The sequence below is a fragment of the Magnolia sinica genome, chromosome 6 (assembly GCF_029962835.1).
Source record: "Magnolia sinica isolate HGM2019 chromosome 6, MsV1, whole genome shotgun sequence".
Classification (NCBI taxonomy): domain Eukaryota; kingdom Viridiplantae; phylum Streptophyta; class Magnoliopsida; order Magnoliales; family Magnoliaceae; genus Magnolia; species Magnolia sinica.
Window position 1 is genome coordinate 36,397,815 of NC_080578.1, and position 26,295 is coordinate 36,424,109.

Sequence of the window (26,295 nt, forward strand, 5' to 3'; positions counted from 1 at the left end):
CAAGTTGTCGTATATTTTGGATGATCCCCCAAGCTCTACTGATGTTACCTACAAGTCTTGGACAATGGAGAATTATCAAGTTATTGCATGGTTGTTAAATAGTATGGATTCCTCGATTAGCCACTCAGTGATGTTTTTATCCGCGGCTAAAGGCATTTGGGATATGCTTCATGATATGTTCTCGGAATCTCGGAATTTTTCACGGGTGTTCCAGCTGATTCAAGAAATTGATCGGTTTCAACAAAACTCCAGATCCTTAAAAGATTACTATTCGACGCTTCGGGGTATGTGGGATGAGTTGGATATGTATCAGCCTCTTCCTTCCAAATGTAAAGAGGATCATGAACATGCTCATAAGCAGCAGGATAATACTTGTATCATGCAGTTCCTATCTGGGTTGAATTTTGATTATCTTCATGTTCAAGATCAGGTTGTTATGCAACATCCTCTTCCCCCATTGATGAGAGTCTATGTCATGTGTCAGCGTGCTACTGTCTTTACTCTTCCTTCTCATTCATTTGTGTCACCCGAGCGTTCGACACATCTTGCAGGCGATCAGTCCTCTCTTGGTCTTCCGGTACCATCCTTGAGTTCAGGGCGCATTTCTAGTTTTGGTGGTCGTGGTAGAGGCCGAGAAGGAGATCGCAATTGTGGCGACCGTAGTCTTCATGGTCGTGGTGGACGTGGACGAGGACGTGATGGTTCCCGCATTTGTTCACATTGCGGTGGAACTAATCACACTATTGATTATTGTTAGTAGATATATGGTCGTCCTACGTATGCCGCTGCTTCTGTTGCATCCACAGTTGCTTCTGAGACAGTCTTCCACCCCGACAACTGAGCAGTCTACTTTAGAGGAGTCTCTTATTATTTTTCGGGCTGCATATGATGCCCTTATGCGGCTTCACATTCGTGATATTCCTGAGCCTTCTCACGCAGCTTCGGCCCAGTCAGGTATTGCCCTTCTTGCGTCATCTTCTCCTACCTCCTGGGTCATCGACTCTGGAGCTTCCTCCCATATGACTGGTAAGTTTCAATTATTTTCTTCTTATTCTCTTTCTCCTCACGCTCAGTATGTCACAGTCGCAGATGGAACCCAATCTCCCATCCTTGGGATTGGTTCCATCCCTTTTTCTTCTTCCTTGTCTTTGTCATCAGTCTTACATGTGCCTTGTTTTCCATTAAACTTATTGTCCGTTAGCTCTCTTACTAAAGCATTCAATTGTTTCATTACCTTCTTCCCTTCTTATTGTTTGTTTCAGGACCTACAAACGAAGAGAGTGATTGGTGGGGGGCATGAGCGAGGAGGCGTTTTTCTTCTCGATAATACACACGTTGCCACTTCTAGTACCCATTCTCTAGATCGAGAGTGCATGACTCGGTGGCATTGCCGCTTAGGCCACCCATTCATAGCTAGATTGAGACTTTCGTTTCCCTCCTTATCTGTCACTAAACCATTATGTTGTGATGATTGTGAATTGTCTAAACATCATCGTGCTATGTTTCCTCCTAACTCTTCTGGGAGGAAATCTCAACCTTTTCTTCTGGTTCACTCGGATGTCTGAGGACCAGCTCGATTACCTCCACTTTTGGATTCAGATATTTTGTTACCTTTATTGATGATTATTCACGCAAGACTTGGATTTATCTTTTGAAATCTAAAAGTGAAGTGTTTGATGCATTTAAAGTGTTTTATCATGAAGTGTGTACTCAATTTCATTGTTCCATCAAATCCCTCCATTCTAATAGTGAGGGGGAATACATGTCTACTGTTTTTCTGTCCTTCTTGCAGGAATGTGGTATTTTGTCTAAGACGTCATGTGCTCACACAACTCAACAAAATGGTATTGCAGAACGCAAGAATCGTCATCTTCTTGAAGTTGCTCGCACCCTTCTGCTTGATATGCATCTACCTAAACATTTTTGGGGTGATGCTCTTCTAACTACTACTTTTCTTATTAATCGTATATCCTCACGTATCCTGTCTTCCAAATCTTCATTTAGTATATTGTATCCTCATGATAATCCATTTCCTCTACCACCTAAAGTTTTTGGTTGTACATGCTTTGTTCAAATTTTGGATGAGAGTAATAATAAACTTAGCCCCCGGGCAATTAAATGCGTCTTTCTCGGATATCCTCGGAGTCAGAAAGGGTATAAATGCTTTGACCTATTGACTCGCAAGAAATATGTCTCTGTCGATGTAACCTTCTTTGAGGATATTTCTTTTTTCTCCAATCTAGGCCAATCCCTCTGTGATCCTCTTGCGAGTCAGGGGGAGTATGACTCTTATCCTCTTTCCACTAGTGATCATGGGAAAACTCCTCTCCCCTCTATTCAGCATCCTGTTGGTGATATGGGTGAGCCTAAGCCTCTGCTGGTGTATCATCGTCGAGATAAATCTTCACACGCTCAGCCATCCACCCTTCCGCTCACTTTGGACGTTGGCTCAGGTGACTCTCCTACCTCGAGTTTAAATCTTCTCATTGCCTTACTCAAAGGGTCACGATCTTCTACTGAACACCCTATTAGTAATTTCGTTTCATATGATCATCTTTCATCGTCTTTTCAGTCGTTTGCAGCTTCCCTTTCATCACAAACTATTCCTAGATCTCTCTCACATGCTCTTCAGAGTCCTAATTGGACGAAGGTGATGATAGAAGAAATGTCTGCTCTTGAGAAGAATCATACTTGGGACCTTGTGCCTCTTCTTTTAGGCCATAAACCTGTTGGCTGTCGATGGGTTTATACGATCAAGTTTCTTCCAGACAGCTCAATTGATTGCTATAAAGCCCGCCTTATTGCTAAGGGTTACACAGACTCATGGGGTAGATTACTTCGAGACATTCTCTCCAGTGGCTAAGCTTAATTCGATTCGCGTTGTGCTCTCCTTGGCTGTTAATTTATCATGGCCCTTGTTTCAGCTTGATGTTAAGAATACATTTCTCCATGAGGATCTTGCAAAGGAAGTTTACATGCATCCTCCTGGCTTTGTTGCTTCTCATAACCCTGCACTTGTATGCCGATTGAAGAAGGCTCTTTATGGACTCAAACAATCCCCACGTGCATGGTTCGAAAAATTTAGTTTGGCTCTCTTGGAGTTTGGCTTTGTTCGTAGTCATGCCGATCATTCTCTTTATATGTCGTCGATCAACGGGCATTATAATTCTCATTGTTTATGTGGATGATATTGTTCTGTCCGGTAGTGATTCTTCTAGAATGAGGGAGGTCAAAGATTTTTTGGAGATCAAAGATCTTTGATCTCAAACTTACTTCCTCGGAATTGAAGTTGCTCGCTCATCATCCAGCTTGGTCTTGTCACAACGAAAATATGCGCTCGATCTTCTCATGGAGACTGGCATGTTAGGGTGCAATCCTGCTCCCACTCCCATGGATACTTCATAAAAGCTTCGACTAGATGATGGTGCTCTCCTTATTGATCCCGAGATGTATTGACAACTTGTAGGCCGGCATATTTACCTGACTATTACTCCCCCAAATCTCTCATTTGCGGTGGGAGTTGTTAGCCAATTCATGCAAGCTCCACGTACTTCTCATCTCACGGTTGTCTACCACATACTTCAGTATTTAAAATCAGCTGCAGGTCTTGGCCTCTGCTTTCAGTTGCATGGTCATCTTCATCTTTCTGGCTATTCCGATGCTGATTGTGCAGGTAGTACTTTTGATCGCCGCTCTACATCCGGCTTTTGTACCTTCCTAGGTGGCAATCTTATAACCTGGAAGAGCAAAAAGCAGCCAGTTGTTGCCCAGTCCTCGGCTGAAGCAGAATATCGTGCTATGGCTCATGCGACGTGTGAACTCATGTGGCTTCGCAATCTTCTTGAAGAACTTGGCTATCCTCATTCGGATCCTGTTCCTCTTCACTGTGACAACCAAGCGGCCATCCATATTACTTGTAACCCAGTTTTCCACGAGCGAACCAAGCCTATTGAGGTCGACTGTCACTTTATTCGGGAGAAAGTAGCTTCTAAGGAAATCGTCACTCCTTTTGTTCGATCTGGGGATCGACTTGCTGATGTTTTTACAAAGTCCTTGAGTCGAGATGCTCTTCATCGTGTTCGTGACAGGGTGGGCATGATCAACATCTATGCTCCAACTTGAGGGGGAGTATAGAGAATGTTAGTGTATTGTGTATGTGGTTAGTGGCCCCTTTTAGTGTAAGTGCATGTGTACACTTCCCTCTTCTCCTGCGGTGTACTATATGCTTTATTATAATAAAATATTATGTGTTAGGGCAAGTAAGCCTAACACAACATCTCTCCCAAGCTCTCCTTCTTCTTCTCTCTCAATATTCTCATCTATTATTATCACCAAATCATTCTCTACTAATTCTCCATTAAGTTTTCCTTTCATCCCTTTCAGTTTTCATGTAAATTCCTTTGTCAACATGGAGATTTCTATATCCTTGCCCTCAAGATTGCCTCCATTCTCCCAAAATCAAATAGCCCATTCCAAAGGACACTCTCTCACACTCAGGTTTTGGTTCAGTTTTTATTATAGGGTCCATGGTCCACAAAACAAAAATTCAAGGGACTTACTGCTCTTTCCACTTTTTCATTCTTTCCTTGTTGTTAACTAAAATTTTAAGAGAGGAAGTGAAACACTCATACAAACTACTATTTATTGAGATGATTATTGCTTGATTTATGATGCTTTGCTAATTGAATATTTGTTACATCAGACTACTACTCTTAAGAATAATGTCAATTTATTCAAGAGAGAGAGAGAGAGAGAGAGAGAGAGAGAGTGGACGGAACGATCCATAAGACTGGAACAAAAAGACTGATAGTGAGGCATCATTCTTCCACTAGAATAAAGTCAATACATCACATTATCCCGAGGCTTAAAAGAGTAACTGAGAGAAGGCAAAGAACTCAATCCTAGAGAAAACAGACCTTTTATAGGTGAAAGCATTTTAGGCATAATAGAATATCCAACAAGAACTCAGAATCCAAGAAGTAATGCTTCGGCCAACTTCATAAAAGAAATGTGTATAACATGGAACTCAGAAGAAAGATTCACATGTGCACGCGCACACACAAAACAATCCTTGGGGATTGACAAAAGTATCAATGGAATAAACAATTCGGCTAGCTCAATAGACATTCAAGCAACAAGAAATGAAAAAACTAGAGCGTCTTTAAAGAGATAAAAGTGTATCATGATAAAACAAGAAAAACATAAGCAACAGTTCTTCAAGGAGGTTGCAGCCCTATACAAAAAAACATTCATGCCCTGCACACAATTCAACAAATTAAAACAACATATTTTCAAAAGATGGACAAGGACGCACCCAGCAGAATTCTGCTTTGGCCGGGAATCTGTCATTATCGTAAGGCTGGAAAACCTTATACCAAAAATTAATTGTGCCTGTAAAGTATTCACAAAAAGCAAACAATGATTTCAGAATCACAGAAAGCTGAACAATGGAGATTCCATTGCAAAAGAGCATGTTAAAATTCAAGCGAATGCCAACATTAAAAGACATGAGGAAAGTAATCATTGAATAATATGGGTATCACTACAGCCAACTAGAGATATCAATCAAAGAAAGCATTTGGAGTAAACTGCAGCAATTCTTTTTGGGCACTCGCAAAAGAGCTATATTACAAACAGCAAAATAACTGAAGCCCCTAAAATGCCAACAGATTCATTTTCAATTATCAGCATGTATGGATCAAATAGGGCTATTGAGGACATTGATTGTTATCTAAAAGGTGCTTATGATAGATTGTGAACCTCAGAAAGTGAAATCGTGAAGATCAAGTTTTGAAGTTCTTGTGTCAATTTAACTCTTTTATGTTTGCTGCGAAGCCTTTTTTTGCCTTTTTTGGGGGGGGCTGTTTCATTATATCTATATTTAGTAATCAGATGGGATGTGTTGTGGCCAGGTGAATTGAATGTTTTGACAGTTGGTGTGAAGGTATGAGTAGAGTAGTTTTGCCAATACATACACATAAAGAGACAGGCATTTGAATGTTGGTTGGCATGTGCATCATATGTACTGACTTTTCTTTAGTGGGGATCAGATCTGATGCATCGAAACTTGCATCCTGTGAGTATTTGTCATTATCCATTGCAATGGAAATAAAACCAATAGTAAGAATGATAGTTCTTCGAGCGTCCTTTGTTCCTTGAGTGTTGTTTCACACTCAAAGGTTGGTTGGACGGATGGATGGATGGGATGGTTGGACTGGTTTCTTATGCTAGCACATGCTTTTAAGCCCCCATTAAATGGAAACTTAATAGTATGCATTCTTTTTGCAACCTTTTTATTTCTAAATATGCAAATGTGTATTTTAGCATCTCCTGAAGTTTCACTGAAAAAATTCATTGTTTTCCCATGTTTCCCCGCATTTCCGGTTATCGACGATATTATCGGTGATATCGATATTGTTTCTATATCCCCGGCCAGCAAAACTTGTAGCGATACTGACACTTCGAACACCACCTGTACGGCTGTTACCCAAAGGGGATACAAATGTTTTTAATCCTCTCCCAAGGATGTTATGTGTCAACTGATCTCACATTCTTTAAACAAACGCCATATTTCTCTGAAGAAGGAAAGTCTTTACAATTTGAAGAGAGCTCTATAACACTATTCTTCACATTGAACCTGATACTACTAACTGGAATTAGGGAGATGTGTGTGCAAAGTGTGGATCAGCCTTTGCAGGTTTACTCCAGACATTCCAAATGTGGATTCTTCTTCTTCTTCCTCCTCTTCTTTGTCTTCTTCTTCTACTTCTCCTCCTGCTTCTACTTCTGCTCCACTCTCTCTCTCTCTCTCTCTCTCTCTCTCTCTCTCTCTCCTGTTGTCCTGTGTCTGCACTGGCAAACTAGTCTTTTCAACTAGTCGTTTGGAAATAAAAATGGTGCATGTGACGGGGTGCCATTCATCCAATGGCATCAAAAAGGTGGGCCCCACCATGATGTTTATTGGAAATCCACCCAGATCACCGGGTGGTGTCATCTAATGTTAAGCCTAGGGCCCAAAAATCACCTCCATCCATGATTCAGGTGGACCAGATGTTTGTAAATAGTGTACAGAGCAACACTCACACTCCAAACGGTCTCCCTTGGTGTGGCCCACGTTAATCACGTTTGGACCTGTTTTGGGGCCTCATGCCTAAATTTTGTTGTGTCATCTAATGGTTGGAGTGGATTTCATATAACCATCACGATGGGCCTTGTAAAAATCAAGGTTGGATGTCTCTCTCCAGACTATTTCCTTTGGTGTGGCTCACCTTAATCACAAGTCAACCTGATTTTTTAGCTCTAGGCCTAATACGGGATTACATGTCAAATGGTTGGAGTGGATCTCACATACACATCAAGGTGGGTCCCATAAAGAATCGAGGGTTCTATTAAAATAAATAAATAAATAATTATATTAACCTCTCACCAGGGAGGCCCGCCCTTGATTTTTTTACAAGGCCCACCGTGATGTGTTATGTAAAATCCACTCTGACTATTAGATGTGCAATCTCACGTTATGCCCAAGGCCAAAAAAAAATAAAATCAAGGTGGCCTATGATTCAGGTGGGCCACACCAAAGGAAACTGTTTGGAGAGAGATGTCCATCCTTGATTTTTCCAAGGCCCACTGTGATGATTATTAGAAATCCACTCTAACCATTAGATGGCAACAAAATTTAGGCATGGGGCCAAAACATTATTCACATGGGCCACGCCAAGGGAAACAGTTTGGAGGGTGAGCGTTGCCTTGTATGCTATTTCCAATCTAGTCCACTTGAATCACAAATGGAGCTTATTTTTGGGCCTAGGGCCTAAATATTGGGTGACCTACCTGGTGGTCGAGGTAGATTTCCATTAAGCATCATGGTGGAGCCCAACCGAGTCGCAACCCTATAAAAAGGGGATTTGTACAATACTTTGACAGCACATGCACATGCACTAAGAAATAGTACACGTAATATAACTCAAATTAAACAATTAATAACCCACTATCGCTAAGTCACGATCCCAAAATCAAATTCTTTGAAAGATCCTAACTGTTGATTCGTAGATAGTTGTTTGTTGAAACAGGACCATTGGATATTTTTCATTCTTAATTGTCCAATAAATGTCCACCAAGCTCATTTGGAAGAGGACATAAACCTAATTTTTGGGTTATGATACACAATTTGGATAATTTAATATTAATTACTTGTATGCCAAGTGTGCAATTTTAAAAATAATTAATCGGATGTGTTTTCATACATATCTTTTATGACTTACAAATGATATGTATTGATTTTCAATATAATTGCATCACTTCAGTCAAACAACGCATAGATTAGGACCATATACAAAGGAAACTTAGTATGTGAACTTGTTTTTTTTGTGATCTTTTGATTTTTAAGTGTGAATTGATGTCTTTTTTAACACCCTCTAAAGTTCTATTGAAAAATTCAACCAATTTCCCAATGTTTCCCAATGTTTCCCCATGTTTCCCCAAAACAATAATACACCACACGATACATTCAATATTTCCCATGCAATAACCAATATGTTTCTATATCCTAAGGGATTGATACATCCGTCGATAACGATATGAAAAACATTGGAAGGATATACTGATGTTGATTGGGTTGATTCTGCGTCTGATAGGCAATCTACATATGGCAACTGTATTTTTGTAAGTAGTAACCTTTTTACTTGGAAGAGCAAGAAGCAAAGGTGAGGCAAAATAGGGCAATGGGCCATGCAACATGTGAACCCATTTAGCTAAAGACATTAATGTGCGAATTTGGGTTTATAATTAAGGTTCCATGTGATTGTATTGTGATCATCAAGCAGCCTCTCATATTGCCAACGACTCTATCAATCATAAGAGGACCAAGCACATCAAGGTCAACTACAACTTCATCTGGGAGATAGTTGCTAGCAAGGAAATTTGCAAGCCATTCGTCAAGTCCCAACTCCTAATATCAAGTGGGAGGTAAGTTCACAAAAGCTCTGAGTTGAACTCAACAACTCAACTGGATCATCTCTTTGTCATGTTGGGCATTCATGATATATATGCTCCAACACGAGGAGTGTTATCGAATATGGGTTTTTCTATGGCCCATCTATGTTTAGGACATAATGGGCATTCTTGCTTTTGTTACTAATGGCATTATTGTAATGATTGAAAACCATGTGATGCAGGGCATCTTAGTGCGACTCTAAGGATGCATTGTATCTCCACACTGAGGGTAGGGTGGCTCACGATGTGGGGCCTGTGAGATGCAGGATGGTCACGAGGTGGGACCCATTGTGGGACCATGAGACTCAGGGACACATGCGAAGCGAGGTTGCCTACGGTGAGGAATCGCTTGAATTTGCCTAGGAGAGTCAGAATATAGGGATAAATCGATGGTCACCCAACAGCTCTGGAGCTTTTAATGCGTTGGCCGATTATCCACTATCAAAGTGGTATCAGAGTGGGAACCTAGGGATCGAGTCTCCTCATCGTGTGGATGGATGATGTGAGGGCATCTTGGTGCGACTCAAAGGATGCAACGTACCTCCACACTGGGGGTGGGGTGGGCCATGAGGTGGGGCTTGTGAGATGTAGGATGGCCACAAGGTGGGAGCCATTGTGGGACCTTGCAATTCAGGTACCCGCGCAAAGCAGGGTTGCCCACGAGGAGGATTCACTTAGGTTTGCCTAGGAGAGCTAGAATATAAGGATAAATTGGTGCTCCCCAACAGCTCTGGAGCTTTTAGTGTGTCGACCAGTTATCAACTATCATCATGTTAATAAATGGGGGGGGACCGAGATAAACTGAAACTATGTGAACATATGCTCGACATAAAGACCAAGAACCAAAATTTTCTCCAATACTCTTAGGTTGATATTTTAGATCAAAATATTATTTCTGATGTTCCTTGTGCTAGCGCTTCAGATGATGAACTTCCCATTGCTTTAGGCAAAGGAAGGCACACCTATACTTCTCATCTAATCTCAAATTTTATCTCATGCAAATCATTCTCCTTGGTATCAGGCTTTTTGTCTACCGTTCCCTCTATTTCAATTCCTTCTAGAGTTAGTCAAGCTTTATCTCATCCAAAATGGAGAGAAGCAATTCTTGGTGAGATGGAAAAAAGCAAACATGGGAAGTTGTGATGTTGCCACCTAGGTAACATGTTCTGAGCTGTAAGTTGGTATTCACTTTGAAGCATAAACCCAATTACACAATAGTAAGGTGTTCTGTAACAATAACGGTGGTCGTAACAGCCACCACCGTTACCTTTACGATACGTGTCGTAACGGCGGTTACGGCCCCCGTAATAGCCGTTACAATCTCTTTTTTTATTGAAAAAAAATCCTAAAAAACATATATTTGCCCCATAAAGTTGATTAAAAAGTATGGAAAACCTGTATTTGCCCCACAATAGACAATTATAGGGCTATTATGGCCTTTATAGGGGACGTAACGTGCTTAACGGCAATTACGAGTCATTTTTTTCCATAACGGTTATTACGACTGTTACGACCCCGTAACATATAACGGTTGTCACCATTACCTTTATGTAACTGCCTTTACGGCCCTTTAACGACCTTTACGGCACACCATGACGATAGCGAGAAATAAAGCACAATTAGTGGCTAAGGGTTTTACCCAAACCCATGGGGTTTATTTTCATGAAAACTTTGTACCAATTGCAAAACTAAATTTTATTAATGTGCTTCTGCCTCTTGCTACCAATCACTCTTGACCTCTTCATCACCTTGATGTGAAGAATGCATTTCTTCATGGGGATTTAAAGAAAGAAGAGTGCATAGTATTCCCTCATTGGTTCATTCCATCCACTAGCTCTGGTACAATGTGCAGGCTGAAAAAAGCAATTTATATATTAAAATAATGTCCTTGTGCATGGTTGGAGAGCTTCAATAATGTTATTGAACTTTGTTTACACACAGTTGTGCAGATCATACGTTGTTTTTTAAACCAAGTGTTGGAATCACAATTGCAATTGTTTATGTTGATGACACTGTTGGTATTGGAGGTGGTGTGGAGGGTATCCAGCATTTGAAACATTTCCTTGGTGATGTAGGACGGATGGCCTAGCCTAGAATGATGCAATGAGATCATCCATAGATTAACTAGAACAATTTAAAACACAAAATAATGCTAATCAATCACAAGCTTAATGAATTCAAGTATTTAACTATTCTCAGATTCAAGACTAAATGACAACCCGTCAATTAGATCGTATAAAACATGATTAAATAGGACCTATGGAAGGTGTGACTCCATCTAACATAGGAATTGATCTAATTCTAAAGGGAATCTCTTGGTTTGTTTAAAGGTTTAAGAACTAGGGTTTTGGGACTTTGGAATTTTGGAAAAATTGGTGTTTTTACAAAATTAGGGGATTTGGGGGAAATTGGGATTAGGGTTTTATAGGTGTGTGGTGTTTTTATGGTGAGGGTTGGAAGAAATGGAAATTGGGTGAGAAAGGGGAAAAAAAAGAAAAAGAAACAAAGAAACAAAGAGTGAGTACAGCTCTGTCTATACATCCTACCGACAGATACGTGCGTCCATACAGGGGTGTGGTCAAGGTCGGGTTGGGTTAAAGCTTGATAATGATGGTTATGATGGATGAGGGGGTTGTAGAAAGAAGAATGAAAGTTTAAAAGAAGAAAAAAGAAGAAAAAGAAAGAAGTGTGGGATGTAGAGATGGAGAAGAAGAAATACCTTGAAGGGAATAAGAAGGAAGATAAGTGGAATCACTCCATGGCTTCACACCACTCCATTCACAAGAGGTTTTGCTTCATCTCAAAGTAAAGAGATATGCTCTATAATGGGTTAGGGTGTGGACATCCAAGCCTTATATAGTCCTAGGAAAGACTTTTTACAAAAAGACGCTTAGGGTGTGGATGTCCAAGCCTTATATAGTCTTAGGAAAGACTAAAAAAAAAAAAAAAACGCTCTCAAATAAAAAGTTTCACATAAAGTTGCTTAATAAAATAGAATTTGTTCCCAACTCCCTAAACTCAACAAAAATAAGCTAAACAAACATATAAACAACTAAATAAACTAAACTATTTCGTGAACCATGATCAAAATGTCCAATGATGATGATCCAATGGTCGGAATGGTCCAACTAAGTACCCCACATGCATCTTCCCAATGTGAGGCCTTCCAAGATGCATAATCATGCATGTGGGGTCTTCAACGGGCTAGGCACTCGAAATGGGCCCACGGGGCACCATGTATGCATCAACTAGCCATGAAGAAATGGGAGCTCTCCTCCTCTAGTATACTCTGACTAGTGCTCGGATGTCCTCATCACTTGGTCAGGAGCTTGACGTCAAAGATCTTGGTCCATTGTGGTACTTCTTCGTTATTGACGCGGCTAGATTGAAATAGTAGTTATCTATCAGCCGGGAAATATGTACTGGATTTACTGCATGATGCTGGTCAATTAGGAGCCCAACAAAGTGAAACTTTGATTGAACAGAATCGTCGTCTTCAGTTAGATGGCAGTAACTTGTTGCCATATGTGAGTTTGAATTAGCGGTTGGTTGAAAAATATGCCTATCAATAATCGCTAGAACAAATATTTCATATGCAGTCACTGTTATCAGTCAGTTATGCATGCTCCTCGTTCAGGTCATCTCAACATTGTTAACCATATCTTGAGGTATTTGAAAGGGTCTCCAGGCAAAGGGATTCTCTATTCCAAGTACGTAGACCTTGACGTGTAGACACAAACAGGTGCTAATCGGGTTAGCACTTAGATGGATAGATCTACTACTGGTACATGTACTCGGTTGGAAGTAATTTAGTTACATGGAAAAATAACACACAATTGGTCGTTGCCTGGACTGGTGCTGAAGCTGAACACGAACTTTTCTGGTTAAAGTTTTTCTTGATATAGTTAGGTATTCATGTTACTCTTTTGATGAAGTTTCATTGCGATAATTTGGTTGCAATTCACATCTCCTACAATACAGTGTATCATGAGTGTGCAAATCCTATTGAAGTTAATTGTCATTTCATTTGAGGGAAGGTATCCTTCAAGGAGATTCACATGCCATATCTTAAATCTGAAATCAACTTGCTGATTTTTTAACTAAACGAGACGGTCGTCATCATCTTCATCAAACATGTTAGAAGGTTGGCATGCTTGACATTCATGCTCCAGCTTCAGGGGGAGTATCGTAGTCATACGGAGTAGTGATGCAGAGAGCTATATTGTATGGTCATGTGTAGTCATGAGAACTGCTGTATCAGTCATTCTTAATAATACAAGCTAGTGATTTTAGAAGGTTGGCATGCTTGATATTCATGATCCAACTAGAGGGGGGAGCAGTGTAGAGATATATGTATATAGTCATGTGGAGTACTATATGTCTATAATGTATAGTCCTATGTAGTGATGAGAGAGCTACATTGTATAGTCATATGTAGTCATGAGGGCTATTATATTAATAAAAGCTAGTCATTTTAGACTAACTTCCATCCCTCCCTGTTGAAATCAAATTTTGTAACTAACTGAATTTGATGGTCCACACAAGTTTGAAGGCTTAGTACCAAAAGCGACACATCATCATCATCTAATCTTCATCCCAACTAATTGGCATCAGCCAGGAAAAGCTGCCTATGAGAACGAAAATTTTACACAAGTGCATATGAAAAAAAAAATGTAAAGAAAAAAAAAAATCTGAAGAAAGACTGTAAAAGTAGGATTCCAAAATCAGCAACCTACCGAAACATTCCGGTTATCAGTATATATGACATGAACATTCCGGATGGACACTTGGATGCCGTCAAGGATCTGCAGATAGAAATAAACTGGCCATGTAAACAGCATGGTAGCAAAGAGGACTTCAAATAAACAACCAAAAGCATTTCATCCTCTCTTAGATGACCATTTCAAGCATCATAGAAACAACACACAAAAATGTGCTCATCAAGAAAATTCAGTTATCAAACAGAGGCAGCCATGGATCTTTTAAGCCTGTACAGACATTCATCATAAAAGCTAACTTAGCAAATCCCATTACCTTGGCAGAAATGTATGAAAGAAATGATTGACCAGCCTGATTGTCTGGTGAAAAGGAAACCTCCAGTCAGAAATATTTAAAAATCAAGTTGACAAGTATCAGAGGAGAATGAAATGATACTGCAGATAACAGGGAAGTTCCATACTTCAAATGTCAAGCATGTCATTTTATCATAAATATTACCAATGGATTCAGCATAATGGAGGTCAACTTGTGTGAGGGAGTTCAACTACATAAATTATTCCTCGAACACCATATGGACAAAATATCCCAAATGCAGGAAGTAAATATTTCTCAACAATTAATATCTGCAGATAAAACCAAGAAAAGAAGTATGAAGATGAAGAGGTAATCTTATGGCAAGTTAAGCAAACCTCAATTACTGAACAATAAAAGAAGAGTTAGCAGGAGAGTAAATAGGTGTCTCCCAAAAACATACATAAAGACCAAGAGTGAATAGGTGTCCATTATGAAACTAGGACTGATGCAAAAACTAATGAGTCTATTGAAGAACTGATGCAAAGGAAGAAAGAGGAAGAGAGGGGTTCCGTCCTCCCTAGAGAAAAGAAGGGGGGTGGGGGGGATGGGGGAAGCCATAAATCCTACACTGCTTAATAAATTTTAATCGTGACCACTAATGAAATTGCACATCGAATAGTCTAGCAAGCTTGGTGAAGCTATAAAGCTATAGCTAAATCCTAGGGGGATGATTACGACCAATTTAAAATTCTACAAATAAAACCACAAATGCCTACTTAAACAATTTACTAATTTAACGAAGGCAATTAACACTAAGGCTTCCAAGCAAAAGTAGTCCAATCACATAGACTACAAATCATATACCAATCAAGCAACTAGTTTATAGGGTGATAGTGAACTTGTGTATTTTGCAAGTTAGGTTCCTAGTAGGCAATCTAATTCAAGCATACATATAATTTAACTAATCAACCAAATAAGCATGAATAGAATTGTGCTCAAATACAATCGCAAACACAAGCATGTATAGTGGTTCAGTTTCCCTATTCCACTCCCGGCAGACGCACTCTACTCGAGTGTACCGGTATTCACTATCTTAGGAGTTTTCAATAGGTTCACCCCTAATCTTTACAGTCCTACACAAGGACATAAATGTACGCTCCCGTCGAAAGCTCCCTCGGAGACTTGGTTTTTTATCGGCTAACCAACAACCTTAGTTATAATCTAAGGACCTATATTTACTCCCGCCAGAGGCTCCCACAGATACTAACATGTACGCACTCATGTCCGATGAATCGGCCCTACACAAGAGCCTAGGTCCTACACAAGAACTTGATGCAGGACAACTAACCACTTGCTCTAAAAGCTCGAACTGATAGAGCATAGCAATTTAATCCCTTTATCTCATAGCCCAGGCCCCACATCTATGGGTTAGGTCCTTGGCCAAACCCTCCTCGTGGGCCCCAAATCACATGGGTTCCGCCTCACACGGGCCCCAAACCCATGGGTTCCGCGAGCCGCCCACCCCGAGTGTGCCCCCACATCCCACAGGCCACCCCACTCGAGCTCGGTGTGAAAATGCCCCCGCATTAAAACATATTCAAGTTTGAGTCACAAAGTCTTACACTCAATCCTAAACAAGAAAATAATGTACGTGAATTTTACCATTGATAACTTACCATCTCAAGAAGGCCCCCTTTGTAGTGCCTTCCTGAGATGCTTCTTCAATGCTCTCTCGTGCATGAATCGGCTTCTCAATTGCTCTCCCGATCGTTGATGTTGATGCTTCAGCTCATATGAACGTACGCCTTTCATTTCATGCTCCAATGAGGTGACCAAGGCAAGGGAGGATGGTAAAATCTCCTGCAACTGATGGATAGTTGATTTTCTAGGGGATTCATCTAGATGGGTGTTCTAGAGGGTTTACACAAGAGTTTTACCAACAAACTTTGGTCTAATCTCTAGAACAAGATGGAGATTGAGTTCATCTTCAATGTAGAGGTTGGAATCCTCATTAGAGTGGTAAAGTTCAAGAAGATGAATCTAATCTCATAGGTTTAGAGGCTTAAGGTGAGAGATATGAGTGGGGAATCACCTAAACTCTAATTGCACCAAAAACCCATTAAAATGCCCAAGAACCGAATGCCCTATATAAAAGAACCGAGTTTCAACAGTCATAAAATGGACAAAAACAACTCTCTCGATTAATCGATCGAACTCCCCTTCGATGGGATCGACGACCAGTTCGATGGTATCGAGAAACTCAAGAAAATAGGCATTTAGTTGTCGGACATTTCTGGGCACCTTCGATCGATTAAGCCCTGAGTTCGATCGATCAAACCCTGATCAAAGGTTCGCTCGAGACCCATCGATGGGATCGAGATCCACTCAAAAACTTTTGTTTTTGGGCCATGTGTTTTATAGCAGCTTTGCACCTCTAAAGCCAAACTAATTATGATCAAATTAACATCCTAAGGCTATGTGATGATCAATTAAGGTTTACCAATAAAGGTTAGGATCATCTAAATGCTAGGTTGTTTTGGTTCTAACGTTGGGGTCACTAAGGCACCTCAATTTACTTGTTTCTTCGGTCCTTAATGCTTCTTGTCCTCTTGTGTCTTCGATCTTCAACTTCCAAGGGCTCAACCGACTCACTAACACACGGACTCACATGATAGACAAATAAGTGCACAAATCAGTGCACTAACAATTAATAGTTTCATAGTGTCCAACATACCCTAAAGTAATACTATACATTTCATCATGAATTTGTTGCTAAATTTTAGGGCCACTTCCAAGTTTTGAAGCCAACAAATCTTGCAAACGATGTACAAATGGACACTAGACATCTTGATTTTTAAATTTTAAAAAAAATAAAAATAAAAATAATATAAAATAAAATAAAATCAAAAGGTACAATAGATCATCCAAAACAAACAACCAAGCACCAAAGTGACGCCTCCTGGAAGTTGCCAGGTACATGTAATTTGTAGGATGACAACAACGATCTCTTTCAAACCCAAATTTTCCTTGATCATGCATTTGATTTTTGCACTCTTCCATGGCCTGAATCGAATTCAAATCCAACCCACATGAATATGCTTGACCAAAGGTTGGCCACAATTGACTTTATATTTTTCAGCTTATTGAAGCTGACAAATTTGCTTTGCACTTCCAAAACCCAGATTTGTTTGATAAAATTCTGGGTTCAATTAGAGAGAGACATAATGATGCAAATGTGCATATCTACCAAGCAAACATATATTGGGTCATTGTGATACAATTTATACAATTCAGAATCTGAAATTCAAATGCAATTTCCTGTAACCAGCTAAAATTCATGCGCATAAAGTTAAATAACTAACATTTGCACAAGTCTCATTCACCACTAGCAAAAAGAAAGACCATTTACCTAAAATTTTATACTTTCATCTTCTACTACAACTTGACAACAGAATTGTATTTGAGGAAAAACACATTACTATAGCTGAAAATTGATAAACTCACCACATACTCGTCTTGATAATTTTGCCAGCTCTGCTGCGGCTAGTTTGGCCTTTTTCCCGGCAAATTCTCTTCTTTCAACCGATTCCAAACTCCACTATCAGAAAAAGAACAAAAGCTAACAGGTTAGATTATCTACAAATTTCTTTAGGCAAGCCTGTCTTTTCTTTTCTTTTCTTTTTTCTTTTTTCTTTTTTTTTTTTTTTTTGGAGTTCTCATCAAACAATTGGCTTTGAATAGTTCAATCGGAAAGAGTTAGAAAATACCTCATGGTCATCTCGAGGACAAGCACACACAAAGACATCCTCCAATACAATTATGATAGGATCCCAACCAAGCTTTTTCCATGGAATTTTGATGCTCAATTTCCCTACCCGTCCTGACAATGTTGTCCAAAAGTAAGATGAGACTAAGATCAGTTACAAGCATTCACAAAATGTAGAAGGCGAATGGGAAAGAACAATAAGTATATTCTTAAAAACATAAAAATAGAGAGAGAGAGAGAGAGAGAGAGAGAGAGAGAGAGAGAGAGCTTCTATTACTATCAAATTTATTCCATTATAGTATGAACATAGTTCTCCCACAAGGACCTATCTCAAATATTATCATTGAGGCCTTTAGAACCAGCAAAGTGTAACTCATAATTCACAGCCTTTTAAGAAAGTGTTAAACATGGTGCTCTTAGGAATACATAGTGGATCTCAGCTACCCAGTTTCTCAAGGTAATCTATTACCTCCAAGTCATCATTAAACAAAGAATTAAAAAGGAATAAAAAGTAAACTTGACTGGCCTAACCAAGCACCAACAAAATCACAAACGCAGAAAAGCCTAGAAGTCATTAAAACTTACATTATTTACAATGAAAACTGAGAAGATGCAGGCAAGGGAAAACAACTTGTGGCACCGTGCCATCATGCCTGCCAAGATGGCACTTCTGTAGTACATCATGTTAGTTGTGTATGTGCCCTTTAAAGCCAATCGGTATTTGTTGATTGGAACTAGATCATTAGTCACCCCTTTGATGAATGGAACTTGGCCATTAGTGACCTGCTTATATTCTCTCTTAATATTAATTGTGTGAATATGCAAAATATATTTTAAACGGGTTATAGGGATTCGTTATAGATTCTCTCTAGTGCGCCCATGGGGAAAGAATGAAGTGGACACAATGGCCTGGATGGTCATTGAAGAGTTGTGGCACCATGGTTCTTTTTCTTTTTCTTTTCTTTTTTCTCTCTCTCTCTCTCTCTCTCTCTCTCTCTCTCTCTCTCTCTCTCTCTCTCTTTGAAGGGAAATGAGTGGATTTATTAAAATAATTTGGAAAAACAAGCAAAAAATACAACAGCAAAAAGATTACAACCCAAGAATAGAATGCACTATGGAGATGTCCATGTTACCAAGGTATTCAAAATCGGTTTAGTAATGGCCAAAACGGTACGCGTTATGGGGTCGAAACGGCCGTAACGGCCCCATAATGGTCCAGTAACAGCATTTTTCAAAAAATAAAAAACGACCGATGCGGGGCCTATAACGACCGTTACAGCGGGATCATAACGGTAACGGTGGTGGCCGTTACGGCCACCGTTACCATTTTGGAACACCTTGCATGTTGCAACTTACAATAACTAACTGCCCTAATGGGGACATCTCGCGCATACGTGCACGCACGCCGCCTCACCTACGCACGTACGCATGGAGTAGGAGGGCCCCACCATCGATCTGTCTCGATGACGATGTCCAGGGAGGGCCTCCTACCTAGAAGACGAAATTTGGTTCAAAAGATTGGGCCCGACAATCAAGAAAAGCCCATCATGGGATCTCATGATCGTAGCCCACTCGTCGGATTGATTTCATATTTTAGGTTTTGCTTATTGTTATTATTTAGAACATTGTGAATGCTTTAGATTTCTCTGTTTGGTTTTTATTTTAGTTTACTTCATCGCCAAGTAATAGGTTGCGCACATGGTGCGAGTTTTGTGTATAGGATTTTCCCTATAAATAGGCACCCCTTGTAGTTCTTTTGATTTATTGAAGTTAATAAAAAAAATTCCTACTTTATTTTTCTGCTCTCTTCGTGAGTTGTGAAAGAATTCAAAAGTGGGTGCGAAGCCCTCCCTTTTCGAAGGACTAACTACCATGGTGCGAAGCCACATCAATCCCGATTCACCCCCATCCTCCATCATCTTTTTTTTTTCATCTTCCCCCACCATCCGTACTTCGAATTCGTCCTTTTGTTGCATCAGATTTCTTCATTAGAGCAGGTTTCCAGATTTCAGCCCGCAGGCGAGCTGAAACTTCGGCGGAGCACCACGCACAAACCGTACATCGGATCGAGCTGAGATTTGAGGGTTTTGGAGACCATCCCTGGCCGACCAGGGCCAAGGTGGCCTTTTTCTGAATAGTAGGCCCCACACACGTGCGGCCGGGATCACACGCATGTCCGTCTGGGCCATTGTTGTTGTCCACAAGCGGGATCGTCTTTTGGCTCAGGTTTTTATCCTCTTTTATCCTCTCATAGCCGTTTTTCATGAATCCTAGCCCTAGATTACGTTTTCCCTAAGTTATTTACCAATTTTCTTACCCTAGGGTTCCCCGAATTGGAATTTCTGAATCCCTTGGATTGGGGACTGATTACTATACATGCGTGGATGATTATTTCTTATCTTTGAGTATCGTTTGGTTCATAATTTTTATTGATCCAGCCCTATCATGTGTAAGCCTAGACCCGCATAGATTCCCCTTAATTAAATGTTTGGACTTTCATGTAGGATATGGAATTTGTATAATTGTTTCTGAACTAACGTGATCTTAAGCCTGAAATCTCGCATATCATATTTAATTTTCATGTCCTGCGTCATGCCCATTCTATAACATGCCTCTTGATTTTCCACAATGATTCTTCCCAAGGACCCCCTTTGTTGCAAACGCATCGGGCATTCCGATCCCTCCAAATATTCCACAGAACAGCAAGCAAGGATAATCTCCATAGAATCTGCCTATCCTTAGGGAGCTACACCACATGCCACATCCTAAACAATTGCTCTATATAGGAGGGCATTACCCATTCCAACCCGAATGTTTTTAAAAGGAGAAATCACACATGGTTCTTGAGTACCTGAAATGACATAACTACTCCAACAGGTGTGGATACCCAGGGACTAGTTGATGTGATTATCCCACATGATGTAGAACCAACAACGAGTTGGGATGGATTAATCTCCACCATTAGGCACCTAGTTGCCAACACCTTTCGCCACGTAGGATTGCAAACACCATTACATAACATGTACAATAATTTACATGATTGGATGATTGTACAGTGGATCGCATCAAGTCTTCTAACTGAGAAACCCATCATGCTTGGTGTGGATTAACTTGATCATGCAGTAGCTTTGGCGAATTCTTAGACCTGAGGTTATACGAGAATTTCATGATCCTACGGTGGTGGGCCTTGACTCTTTTTTTTGTTACATTTTATAGCTAACATATGAATGTGATTGGCACACACATCAAGATGCGGTACATTGGGCACATACATCAGTATACGGTTGAAGCCTTGTGTACACTAACAAGGGATTCACTAGTCTCCCAGGACCAAGTTGTGATTGGATCTTGATGATCGGACCATCCATCAAACCTTTCATAAAAAAATACTAACCATCCATCAAGTGTTTTTCAGCTAGTCAACGCTCTTAAATCATTTCCAAAGATTTCTCGATTGGTTTTAACTATTAAATCTTTTTTGCTTTATCATATACGTGTTTTATCGAACTTGAACATTCTATGGTTTGATCGTTTTGTGGTCCACCACGTGTTGGCATGGGATTTTGACCAAGGGTGGACGTCACTGATAATGGAGGATCTAAGCCAATTTGAATGTATGAGACAGGTGGATTTGCATGCTTTTGATGATGTGGGGCATAATGAATCCCATGGGGAGTGCGGAATACCATAAAATGCGCTCCCCCGAAACCCTAATTTACTCCATAAATAAAGCATCACCACCCCCTTCCCTTTGGATGTCTAGATAGAAGGATGGGGGAGGGGAGGCAGAGAAGAGAAGGAGAAGTGAAATCTTCTATCACTGTGCCCTCTCATCTTCTTCTTTTTAAGGGTACATAAATTTTATTGAAAAAGCGCCAAGAAGGCACAACTATTTACAAGGAAACCAAAGAAGCAAAATTACAATCCTTTAAAAACTTAATACACAAAGCCCATTCCAATACAAAGGATTTCACCCTTAAAAGCATGTCCTCCTCCCTGCTAGAGGCATTTCTAAAACATCTCCCATTTATCTCTCCCCAAATAGCCCACCAAATAGCCAGGATAGTCAAACTCCAAATAGTAGTCTTCTGTCTCTCGAGTCTCACACTGTTGCTAGCTTGAGAGTAACACGCCTCAATGGAGCTGGGTGTAACCCAAGATAAGCCAAAAGATGTAATAACCTTGCTCCACAATCCGAAGTAAATGTACTACAAATGAAAAGATGATTGATTGACTCCACATCATCCATACACATTGCGCAAACATTAGGAAGAATAATAGCTCTTTTTTGGAGGTTATGAAGGTGAGAAATCTCTTTCTTCTAACCAACCAACCGAACGCCGCAACATGTGAGACATGTAATTACATCACTCATCTTTGTTTGTGATACTTAACCACTTGTAAAAAGAATGAACTGAGAAAGGGCCAGATTTGTCCTTAAGCCAAACTAGCTTGTCTTGATCTTCTCATACCGGACCATACAAGAGAAGCTTAACCAGCAACTTCACATGCTCCTCGATTTCCTCGTAAGTTAAATTTTTACTACTAGGAGGGGACCAAACAATGAAATTTTCGACTTGGGAAAACCGTTAGAAACCAAATATCCTTTCTTTTTTAGAGTTGCGCTATTCGAGGGAACGCATCCTAAAGAGGAAAGTTGCCAGTCCATGCATCTTCCCAAAATCATATCCTTGTGCCATTACCAAGGGAGAAGCCAATCCCGACTTTAAATTCCTTCCCAAGTGACAAGATACCTTTCGTATCTTTCCATATAGCAGAGGCTCTATACAAAGAGATGAGTTTCTAATGCACCAACTTCCTACATTACAACCATACTTTCCTGCGACTATCTCTCTCCACAACGAGTTATCTTCTTCCCAAATCTCCACAACCATTTTCCACGAAGAGAGCGACTCATAACCTCCAAATCCCTAATGTCAGGCCCCTCCTTCGTTTATCAGTTTGCAAACTTCACCCCATCCCAAAAAATAAAATTTCTTCCTATCTTCCAACCCTTGCGACAGAAGATCTCTCCTTATCTTCTCTATTCTAGCCAGAACAGATTTGGGACATCGGAAGAAGGACATAAAGTACAAGGGTAAGTTTGATATAGCAAACTTGATAAGCGTTATCTAGCCACCCAGTGATAAATATCGACATTTCCATTTAGCTAGACTCCTTTCAAACCACTCCACAACTATGTTCCATAAATGCTTAGTTGGCTTCCCAATATAAAAAGGAAGCCCAATGTAGGTTGATGGAAAGGTTCCCGCTCGACAACCAAACACCCTTACCATGCGAACCATCAACTCTTTGAGACTCGCACTGCCAACATTATGCTCATGGAAACATTTAGGCCCGAAACTACTTCAAAATAAAGGATGATCAACCTCAGTTTTTCCTTCATCCCCTGTCCACTTCGCAAAAGAGAAGAGTATCATTAGCAAACTGCAAATGAGATATAGGAGGGTTCACGCTATCCACCCTAAGGCCTAAACCCTCAGAAGAAGCCGACTTCTTGACATTTCGCCAACATACTACCTAAAGCTTCAACCACCACTACAAACAAATAGGATGAAATAGGATTTCCTTGCCTAATTCCTCTTGAGGGCTTAAAGAAACCTTTTGGGAAACCGTTCACCAACACAGAAAAGGTAGGAGATCTAACACATTCTTTGATCCATCCTCTCCACGTCGGCCCGCATCCTATGTGCCTGAGCATATAGTCCAAAAATGCCCAATCCATGTGATCATACACTTTTTCAAAGTCCAACTTGCACACGATACCACCACCTCCCTCCCTATAATGAGAGTCAACAGATTTGTGCGCAATAAGGATGTTATCAATAATCTGCCTACCCTCAATAAATGCACCCTGATTCTTCGATATAATTGACGCCAAAACCACTAGAAATATTAAAGCTAATGTTTTTGCTAGGATCTTGTACGGCCCACCTGTAACATCCCGAATTTTCACAACCAGAGTTTATACTCATGTCCGAGAAAACCGGATGTTAATGATGTATAAATTGGATGCTAGTGAAAATCGCACTTTTTTTTTCATTTGGATCACATCTAGATACATTAATGAAGGTAACATTCATGAGAATAAAATCAACTATATTAATTATTTCAATAGAATAAAAGAATAATCAAATGCCCTTTCAATGGGAGCTTATTACAATATCAAAGTTCGAAGCGGAAGTATAAAACTAAATCATAAAACTGTCTTCTTATTTTTTAAACATAATCTTCCTCAGGGAGATTGTTCACTAGGTTTTTAATTTGTACATCACCTGCATAATCTGTACGGTTGGGAGAGGGTCAATGCCCTACTCATAGTGATGGTTATCCTTTAAGATTAACAATAATTCAAGAGATTCATAAAAGTAAAGGTCTGATACATCTCGTGCTCCACTAACACGAGGGTATCAGCATGTGCAAACAACCTACATGAGATGCATGCCTAGCAAAGCATGTGCAACTCATCATACGTAATGATCATCACAATGTGAAAAACAGTTTCAAGATATCCGGCTCGACCCGTACTCTCACTATACGGATATTCGCCGGCATGGCCAACACTACCGTGGATTTACGTGAACACCTCAAGGCGCACAACACATGAGTCGAATAATTTACATGACACGATTTGTTCACGGAGCAACTATTTGCGACATCCAATTCCGGAAGTGATGTGACACTGCATTTGCGAATTATACACATCGATTTGTGCGCCACTACCCAAAACCCAAGGAATTACGTGACGACCAAGAGGGTCTCTACCCAGAGCGCATTACGTCCATGATTGATTATTTGAATCACTAGTTGTGATACATCTGACCACATCGCTTGCACTTACAAAGAAAATAAACTAAATCATGGAGATTCTGGAATATCAAGACACATGCCCAAGCCTTAAAGATAAATAGCACAAGGCCAATATAATAAAGAGAAGAGTGACAATGGTCAACTCAAAAAGTGGCAATGGCCAACATAATATAGAGGAGAGTGACAATGGTCAACTCAATAAAAGGAGAGTAGCAATGGCTAACTCAACAAATAGAAGAGTGGCAAGGGCCAACTCAAGAAGAGACGAGTGGCAGGGCCAACTCAAATAAATTTGATAAGGCAAGGGCAAGGTTTGTATCCATGGCCTCACATAAATTCATGAGGATCACTTCTAATCAACAATATATTGTAAGCCAAAGGCAAATAAATGATGGTAAAACATATAATAACAGGGAAGATTCAACGTAATATGAAGGCATGTAACAAGCAAGATAAAATAACATCAAGGCATGTAAAAGGCAGGATAAATATAACAACTTAAATTAGTGTAAGCTTAAAGGATAAAACCCTCACCTTAGATGTTATTTCTTCCTTGAACGTAGGTGTGCATCAAAGGACTTCAACTAATATTAACAATTCCTTTCGAGTGGTTAGCCTTGTTTGAACTAATGGATTTTCGACACGATTTGGATCAATGTGTTAGGGAAAAGGAAAAGAAAGAAGTCTAGGAAAGAAGAGAGTTGGGCGTGGACCTACTTGAAGTTGCAGCTCGGTTCTTACCGAATCGCTCAACTCGAGCAGGGCCGGCTTCCACTTCTTGCTGCCATAGATCTCTCTCTTTCTTTCTTTGCTAAAAAAGATCTGGTGATGGACGCCTAAGCCCGGCTTGACTTAACCTAAATCGAGCCAAGTTGACCCGGTGCCTGCACTAACCCTCTCTCTCTCTTGCTCATTTCTTTCTTCCTATTGGACAGGATAGCTAGATGGGTTTCTTCCCTCGCATGTTGAGCCTTTATAGGCTTTCGGACGAAATCCAGCGTAAGGAGAGTTTTAGTCCATACAGGTTCCGCCTTACGCAGCTCTGTTTAAGCACAGTGTTTCGCTGCTGCCTACACGTGGGTCGGAACTCTCATTCCATCTGATGTGTTCGGCCCTATCTAGTTGTTGGGTGATATCTCTATGAAGGAAGGCCACCCGATGGACGTCTATGATTGGCTCATGATCACCTGTCGTGTGGTTGGGCAGCATCTAACGTCACACGTTCACTTGGGAAGGATGGCCCTGTTTCTGATGGTGTTTCTTGACCAGATTTCTTTCTGTCTGATCAGTTTCTTTGAATGGTGTGGATCTGCTCTTCGTTTCTTGGTGGTCCACCAGCTTTCAAAGAAAGTTGTCCGTTTTTCTCCACAAGGGCGGTTGTCCTGCGTGAGAAACGCCGAACTACCGTATCATTTACTTCTCTTTCTTCTTTTCAGACGTATAGGGGAGAATCGGAATCTCCTTTGCTGGGGTTTGGACAGTCCAGATCGGAGCCACACATCCAGTTTTGGTCGTGCTAGAGTCTTGAAGAATGGCTGGTTTCCAGCTGGAAACCGTTTTGCGGAGGGAATCCAACTTAATTTCTCTGCTGGAGATGGTGGGGCCCACTTCTGATAATCTTTGGGAGATCCATTCCGTTTATTGTTTTCGCAGGGTCTTAATCAGTTAGGCCTCAAGTATGGGCCTGATCTAAG

At 40.4% G+C, this 26,295-nt stretch overlaps 1 protein-coding gene across 4 annotated transcripts in view; it reads right to left on the reverse strand.

Annotated features, from left to right (window-relative positions):
- Window positions 1-26,295, reverse strand: part of LOC131248653 (intermembrane lipid transfer protein VPS13) — a 199,594-nt gene that overhangs the window by 167,514 nt on the left and 5,785 nt on the right. For all 4 annotated transcript variants that reach the window (XM_058249032.1, XM_058249031.1, XM_058249036.1 and 1 more), the window contains exons 3-7: window positions 17,772-17,884; window positions 17,509-17,602; window positions 14,026-14,069; window positions 13,728-13,796; window positions 5,315-5,391 (exon numbers count right to left, since the gene is read on the reverse strand). In XM_058249032.1, coding sequence (XP_058105015.1) covers window positions 5,315-5,391; window positions 13,728-13,796; window positions 14,026-14,069; window positions 17,509-17,602; window positions 17,772-17,884 — 397 coding nt within the window. The remainder of the gene's footprint in view (window positions 1-5,314; window positions 5,392-13,727; window positions 13,797-14,025; window positions 14,070-17,508; window positions 17,603-17,771; window positions 17,885-26,295) is intronic.